The following is an 8,743-nucleotide window of genomic DNA, read 5'->3' as shown; positions in this document are numbered from 1 at the left end:
TTGAGAGTACCATATCTATTATTTATATTTTGTTCCAACCCAAAGTCACTTATCCTAGTAACACATGAATGCGGCACCGCTGTGCTAAGAAACACTTCCTAGGTTTAGTACTGTTGTCCACAAAACTAAGGATTTGTGTAGGAGATTCGCTCTGGTGTATGCACACAGTGGGGAGACTCAATGCGGTGTATGCACTTTATATCCGAATGCCACTTGGAGACGGCGTGCTTAAGCATAAGGAGAAATTCAAGTGGGGACTGGGGACTAAAAGCGCTTATTCGAACATTGAACCCAACCGAGTTACGGACAGCAATTGCTAACTTTCGTTGCCAATTGCTGCTGTCACGGGCTGGCGTTGCCTTGTCAGACGGTGACTAATTTACCCCTCGTCTACATAAGCTGCCTCCTAACTTTTCTCCTTCCACCTTGCACAATGGCTCACCACCTCCTGGTGCTGGCCGTGGCCGCCATTGTCGCCGTCGCACTGCTCGCGCCCTGCGTCGCGGGTTACCCGTGGCCATTTTGCGCCACGAGAAGAAACTTCAAGGCAAACAGCCGGTACCAGGCCCATCTCGACCTCGTCACCGGCACCTTGCCCAAGAACGCGTCTTCGTCCCCGGACCTCTTCGCCACCGCTGTCGTCGGCGCCATCCCGGAGCAGCTTTGGGCCATAGGACTCTGCCGCGGCGACGTCAACGCAACGGACTGCTTCAGCTGCCTCACTCAGGCCTTCCAAGACCTTCCGAACGACTGCTCCTACGACAAGGACGCCACCATCTACTACGACCCCTGCATGCTCCACTACTCCAGCAACCGCCGCCTCCCCGACGATGACTCTGGTGTCCCGTACTTCATGAACTACTTTGCAAATGTCACCTCGGACCCCGGCCGGTTCAACCGGCTCGTGGCCGTGCTCGTGAACGCCACCGCCGACTACGCCGCTTACAATTCCTCGCGGCGGTTCGCGACTGGGGAAGCTGACTTTGACCAGGAGTATCCCAAGGTGTACAGCCTGGCGCAGTGCACGCCGGACCAGACGCCGGCTAACTGCCGAAAGTGCCTCGTCGGGCTCATATCACAAATGGTGATCACGAACAACACCGGAGGCAGGGCGCTTTGGGTCAACTGTACCTATCGGTACGAGACTGAGCCCTTCTTCAATGGACCGGCGATGGTGCGGCTGGCATCGCCGATCTCTGGAGCGCCAGCGCCAGCGCCAACGCCGGCGTTGGCACCAGTTGTGCAGCCAACGATTGGGACGCCGGCGGCAGCCGGAGGTGAGTTATAGTATTCTTTTTCCGTCTTTGTGTGACATATCTAACATGCCAAACACTTATTAATTTATTATGGTCCGTAGTTATGGACCGCATACATTCTGACTGAAAATCATGGAACTATCTATCCCTCGTTCACTAGATGATTTTCTAATGAACATCCCTCTCAACATTTCTAAAAGTCCTACGACAACTCTTGAAACCTAGTTTAACATTTTGTGAAAACCTAAAAACAATTTATGAACCTATTTCAATAACTCTTGAAACATGTACGTCAACATCTTTTGAAATCTGTCAGCAATTTTTCAGAACCTAACTAAATATTTTTATACGTATGACAACAATTTTTGAACTTGGATCAACAATTCTTGAAACGTAGTTCGACAATATTTGAGAACCTGTGTTCATTCACAACTCGATAACCAGGTATGCAACCGCTTTAACATAACAGAAAATTATTTAGCGTGCACGTGAGATGCTGACAAATGATTTTTATATATTGATGTAATTTTGATAAGAATGTCACTCAATTAATTTTCTTTTACTTATAGTTTTGGATAATGACACGATCTTCTATGCACACTAGCTCGTTTGACCATTGCTTTCTTACTTTATATCTCACTTAATTTCTTACTATAAATAATATGTAATCCAACTACATTTGATAAAAAAAATTATTGGTATTTTCCCATGTGAAAAATTTATTTGGAATTGTTTGAACATTTTAGGGAAATAACTATAGTTCAAGTTTGATTTGGAATATAATCTAAGAAAATCCAAAAAACTCCAAAATGTAATATAATTTGTTTTCTTCAGGTTTCCAAATTTTGAAAAATTATATTTAGTTACGTTTGTGTTACTTTGCCCATATTTAACTATATTCACTTGAGTTTGTGAAAAGGTAAAAAATGATAAAAAAATTACTGATTTTTATTTCCTTGAGGATGTTACATTTTAGTTTCAATTTTTTAAATTTTAGTGTTTCCAAAACATAGGGTGTAACATTTGTTATCTTCTAAAAATCATTTGGACTTTGATATAACCTTCAAAATATAACTCTAACCATTAATTTCTATTGTAATATATTTGTGAAACCTAAGAAAATATTACAAAAGTATTTTTTTAACAAAAATAATGAAAGAGATATATCTGAGGTATGTGCGAGCAACGACAGTAGTAAAATTTACAAAAGTACAGTATTGTAAATCTACTTATGACAAATGACAAAGCTAGTGATATATATCATCTTCCTATGACGAATCTAAGGCACTGTTTGGATAGGCTGTGGGTTTAGTGTCTAACCGAGAAAGCGGCCGTAGATGTTGAATTTTAATTGTTGGTTTTTAAATAAAATTTTAGCTTCTCAGCATATAAAAACAAAAAAAAAGTTCATATTAGTCTATTTCTCAGCTTCTAGTTCATTTTAACCATAGTCACTTCCTCGTCACAGAAGTCGGGACCAAAATCTAACCGTTTAGATAACTTTTGATTTTTATAAAAGAAAGCCAGAAAAAAAAACCTATCTAAACGGGTAAATGTCCATGAATTGTTTCAACTGAAACCTGTATTTGTGACACTCGTCTGACGTGCATCCATCAATCTACAGGGGCAAGAAAGTACAGTGTTCCGGGCGTGGTCGTTGCAGTTGTGCTGCCTACTGTCGCAGCCTTGAACCTTGTCGCCTGCGTCTGTTTCTGGAGGCGGCGACGGCGGCCAAGAACACAAGCGAAGCAGCCATGTATGTTCCTGCAAAATTCTCTGATTTCACAGCGTGAATAATCTGAAAATAAATTACTTATACAATTGATATTTGAACAGATGCCATGGATTCCGCCGAAGCAGAGGGCATCGAAATAGTGGACTCCATGATGATCGACGTCTCTACCCTGCGAGTTGCAACAGGGGATTTCGACGAGAGCAACAAGCTCGGCGAAGGCGGGTTCGGCGCGGTGTACAAGGTACCGAACGATCATGTCCTGGATGTTTCTGAAGTGAAAAATTCTCATCAATAATAACGTTGGTTTGATCTGCTCAGGGTGTCCTCCCGGACGGCGACGAGATAGCGGTGAAGCGGCTGTCGAAGAGCTCGACGCAGGGAGTGGAGGAGCTGAAAAACGAGCTCGCCTTGGTGGCCAAGCTGAAGCACAAGAACCTCGTCAGGCTAGTCGGCGTCTGCCTAGAGCAGCAGGAGCGGTTGCTCGTCTACGAGTTCGTGCCCAACCGGAGTCTCGATCTCATCCTCTTCGGTACTAACTGAATCATTCTCAACTCAAATTTCTCCTCCAGAGTTTCGTATCATCACATTGATCAGTGCCTATTTCTTTATGATCGACGTGCAATCACTCATCAGACACTGAGAAACGTGAGCAGCTGGATTGGGGGATGAGATACAAGATCATAAATGGCATTGCTCGAGGCCTGCAATACCTGCATGAAGACTCTCAGCTCAAAGTGGTCCACCGTGATCTCAAAGCCAGCAACATCTTGTTAGACGTGAACATGAACCCCAAGATTTCAGACTTCGGCCTCGCGAGGATATTCGGGCGCGACCAGACGCAGGCCATCACGAACCGCGTCGTCGGCACCTAGTTAGTGCTGCAAAAATACATGGTTCATTAACTGTGTTCAAAGTTCACTTCACGTTTCAGTGTTTGAGCCGTCTCTGGATCTCCTCGTTTCAGTGGGTACATGGCACCGGAGTACGTGATGCGCGGGAACTACTCCGTCAAATCGGACACGTTCAGCTTCGGTGTCATGGTACTGGAGATCGTCACGGGGAGGAAGAACAACGACTGCTACAAGTCACAGCAGCAGTCCGGAGATCTCTTGACCACCGTGAGTAGAATCTAAACATCCAAGTCACCATTGTTGCCGCACGTTGCGATGCCCTTTGGTCAACGGCGACGATTCGTGCAGGTATGGGAGCGTTGGGAGGCCGGGACCGTGTCGGAGATCGTAGATGCATCCATGGGCGGCAGTTTCCGAGACGGCGATGTGTTGCGGTGCATCCACATAGGACTGTTGTGCGTTCAGGGAGACCCAGCGGTCCGGCCGGTGATGTCATCGGTCATGATGATGCTCAGCAGCGACACCATCACCCTCCAGCGCCCCTCCAAGCCGTCTTTCGCCAGGAATCGCGCCGACATCATGAGCGTGTCGACGGTGTCATTGGAGGGTTAGAGGTCAGACATTTTCAGTTAATGTCGATAGCACTCGGAGAATGGGAACTACAAAGGGGTATGTCTCTATGGGTTAGTCCCTTGAGGCCATGCGCAAGAAGCATTTGCTGTTTTATTTTTGTGATTCGGAGTTGAGGCGATGGCTGCTACCAGGGTTTAGAGTCGGAAGGCCTACTTAAGGACTTCATCTCCAAATTCTTCTCTACTAATTTAAGCACAACACGATAAGTAGTCAAATCATATGTATCTGACTTATGAATAAGACACCACTTTCTGTTCGCATCCTCTTCCGATGAGGTTTTTTTATCCTTGTTGGGAAATCGATGGGACTTGAAGTCCTTGTCATGAGTCACAGCTGTAATGTTTGGTGTCTCAACCTTCTTCATTTTGACCTTACCAATTTTCTTCTTAAGCTTGCACTTGTCGGCCGACTTGGAGGCTAGGCTGAGGCATCTTTTCTCTTTTATCGAGGGAACTGCTCTACTCAAATGTCTATGCTATAGCAGCATAGTGGCGGGAAATCTCCAATAGCTCCTTAACACTTTGGGTTGGACGAATGACAATATCTTTAGTTAGCCTCCTATTCTACACATTTTGTCAGAAAGCTCAAATTATCGAAGAGTAAGTGATTTCATGAATCATATTTCTGATGTTACCGAATCTTTTGATTAATTACCACAGAGTGTTATTGTTCTATTGGCGAAGGCTATGCAAGTTGTCTTCCTTCCCAGAATGATCATAGGTGCATGTAAATTGGCCAAGAAAAGGGCACACAAAGTCTTCCTATATGTAAACTAATTCTGCTGATAAATTGGTCAACCATGAATGGCTACACCCTTCAGACTTCAGTTACCTTGTGGAGGTAATTGACCATAACCTTCTCATCTTCCTTGGCGCTTGTATATCACTTGTATAGATATGGAGAAATTCCAATGGATTAGAACTTTCATTCTACTTTTCCAATGTACTAGGTCAGAATCTATCTTGCTAATATACTGCTCCGAGATCGGGTGTGAAAGCTCGACGCCAGGTGACCACCGCAGTGCCCCTCCGATAATTAGGGTCATAACCCCTACTCTCATGAATCATATTAGCATGGGTCATGGAACTTGGTATTGCCCTCCCAGGAGGTCTCTCCTGATGTACCGCTTTGTTACGATGCTCATTGATCTTGTAACATAGATCTAAATCAAGGCAGTTGCTGGCAGGTATTGCATGACCTATTTGCCGATCACAATTGTGCATACTTTCATAGGAAGGTCTAGTCTTCCTCCTTCGACTCGGGGAGATTGGGTTGGAGCTATATCAGTGTGTGCTACCGGTCCGAGTAGTATATTTTGCTGAGCTTGAAGCTTCTGCCTATTATATTGCATGGGTGATAATCACAACAATGTCTTTTAACCACCGTGCCCCCTCTAGAGTATCTAATCCTCACTAAGGTGGATTGGAGAGCAGAGTCCTTGCGCCTTATATGTATTGAGCATTACCTGGTACAAACTGTTCGTTGTTGCCTTGTCTCCTCAACAAACTGAACACCAAACATCGAGGCAATATCTGGTGACTCATACAGTGCTATTCTATGTCTTGGATGTGTGCTGATGATGGGAGTTCTGATGGAGTCGATCACCCCCTCCCTCCTCCCCGCCCAATGGATCACCATCATCTCTTTTATTTGCGACGGGGCTCTCATGTGTAGGACTTACACCTACCTGGTCATCTGGATGATTAGTGAAGAGAGCATTGACACCATAATCCTCTATGTCTTTTGTTTTGTACATGCATCGAATTCCGTAAAGTGAAGTTCATCCTTCAGAATCTCTTTGTCTATATTGGCGATTACTTGATAACGAGGGCTACTGGAAGTTTTTCAACTCATAAGCCATATGATCACGTGAATGGTCATCTTGACCAGCAAACTCTAGGATTTGCTGTCCAAAACTTGCCATCGGAGAGTAAGGAACCCCCACCAACTCGTTGGGATTTACATAGATGTCAAGTCCAAAGTCATCATAGAACACGCCATCAGAATAGCCCAATGTTGGAGAATTGATGTGCTTAATTAGATCAGATAATGACCGATTAACCGGCGTTCACACCATTGCAGTTTCTTCCATAGGGATTTCGTCCAGCTACCTATCCATTAGCTGGTCGTGGCCAAAACTAACCTTTCCATGATTGACTATACGCACCTACCGTACGTGATTTGCAGGGCAAGCTGAAAGGGATTGTTAGCCGTCTCTAGTTGTTTATAAGAAACTAAGTGAAGAAGTATCATAGATTGTATATGATAAGGTATTAAGAATAGTTAATTTATTTTGAACTTGTTTAATATATATTTGTGGATGTTTATTCTTATTCATGTCTAATTTGAGTCGATGGTGTTTGGAATTGGCGAATTCTTCTCTGTACAGAAAAATTACACACACCGGAAGTTTCGATGTGAACATCGAATGTTCCGGTGTGGGTAGTGTGTACTCGCCGGACTATTTCTTACAGAGCGCAAATTTTCGGGTGAAATTGGAGATCAATGCACCAGAAGGTCTAGTGAGTGTGGTGGCTAAATCGGAGGGTATCATCGGAGCATTTTCAATACTGAAGCAGAAATGAAAGCAAACACCAGATGGTCTGGTGATGGATTTTGAGAGCGCTAGAGTATTTTCTTCAGAGAGAAAAATTTTGGCACCAAATTTGATTATATACGCTGAATAGTCCGTTGCTGAGATTATGAACACCGAAGAATGCACCATACCTTTTGTTGCAGAAAGATTACATAAGTGTGGTTCGATGGATTGGTACATATTGGATTATTTGGTAATAGACATGAGATCATCGGAAGCTTTCACCAGACATTTTCTTGTAGAGAGAAAAGTTTTTTTAGAATAGATAGCATTACACTCACAGGATAGTCCGGTGTTCAAGAGCAGAACACATCGGAACATCCAGTGTTCACATTTTCTGTAGGATGTGATCTGACTTAATATTTTTGATTTAATTCTAACCTCAAGATGTTTTAGAGTGTAGAGAAATATGTTTGCTTGTTTCAAGGTGTGCAGGTGATGATGCAACTTGGCGGTCAACAATGGGTAATTGGGGTTAGCTGTGATCTTTCGAGTGCTAAGACACATGAATTGATATTAAATAGAACACGTGGTATATATACCATCCATGAAGTCGTGTTGCCTCGATTTTCTCTTGTTAAAACTTCTCTCGATTTTTGCTTCCGCTTGAGTTTTGAGGTGCGTTGGGTGATCCAAATAGGAGAAGACCATCGATTTCAAAAAAAAATTGTTTAGGCGTTTATTCACCCCCTTTCTACTCACTAATCTCCTTCCTACAATTGGTATCAGAGCCAGTTTTATCACTTGTTTACTTTAATTGGCTTTGTGATCCATAGGCAACATGGAGAGAAATGAGAAGATTCCGCTGTTTGATTACCGTGATTTTTTTACTGAAAGGTGCGTATGAAGGCTTATCTTCTAAGCCAAGGAAGTCTAATATGGGAAGTTATTGAATCCAACTATGAGATCACTGCTGCTTGCATGACTCAGGTTCAAATCGAACAGTATGAGGTCAACAACAAGGTCAGAAATATTTTGTTCACTACCCTAAGTCGGAATGAGTTTGACAGGGTCGTCCAGCACCTCCGTACTACCTGGGAGATCTAGAATACTCTGAGTATCTTTCATGAAGGCACTAATCAGATTAAGACCAGACTCCAAAGCACATACAACTAAGAATACCAAATGTTTATACAAGGCTCCGGAGAGTCTTTGGATGCGATGTTTGCTTGCTTTGATGGGATTGTTAGTAATCTTCGATCAACTGGTGTTTTACCCTATTCTGACCACGAGAGAGCGATCAAGCTTCTTTATGCTCTTGACCGTAGCATATGAGAAGTGAAGATCTCGAGTATTGAAGAGTTTCCAAGTTATGAAACGTTGACTTGTGATGAGCTCTTCAGCAAGCTCAAATCCACTGAGATAGCAAAGGCGGTTCGAATCAGTATCGGAAATCCCCTGTATTAGAACATGACGTTGGTTTCTGGACCTGGTGGTGACAATTAGTTTACAATTGGCTTTTCTTGTGCTGACACTTTATTGAGTGGATTTGCTTTGTCTTTCTTGATTTCTGTCATAAAGGAGTAGGTGAACGCGCTGGATGATGAGGACCTTACGCTGATCGTGAAGAAGTTCGCCCGCTTCTACAATAATCGTCGAGACCGAAGGAGGGGTAGTTCTCATACCTGCTTTGGGTGTGGTGACACTACGTACTTCAAGGCGGACTGCCATA

The 8,743-nt window shown here is 43.6% G+C and overlaps 1 protein-coding gene across 1 annotated transcript; it reads left to right on the top strand.

Moving 5' to 3' along the window:
* Positions 1-256: 256 nt before the first annotated feature.
* LOC133891058 (cysteine-rich receptor-like protein kinase 6) lies at positions 257-4,761 on the top strand. The gene is made up of 7 exons (XM_062331751.1): positions 257-1,277; positions 2,881-3,012; positions 3,093-3,232; positions 3,310-3,520; positions 3,625-3,862; positions 3,956-4,109; positions 4,191-4,761. The coding sequence occupies exons 1-7, from the start codon at positions 434-436 to the stop codon at positions 4,452-4,454; spliced, it is 1,983 nt and encodes a 660-aa protein (XP_062187735.1). The 5' UTR covers positions 257-433; the 3' UTR covers positions 4,455-4,761.
* Positions 4,762-8,743: the final 3,982 nt, after the last annotated feature.

This window comes from Phragmites australis, chromosome 14 (assembly GCF_958298935.1).
Source record: "Phragmites australis chromosome 14, lpPhrAust1.1, whole genome shotgun sequence".
NCBI classification, from domain to species: domain Eukaryota; kingdom Viridiplantae; phylum Streptophyta; class Magnoliopsida; order Poales; family Poaceae; genus Phragmites; species Phragmites australis.
Note: the sequence above shows the minus strand (reverse complement) of the source record. Positions and strands in the feature narration are given on the sequence as shown.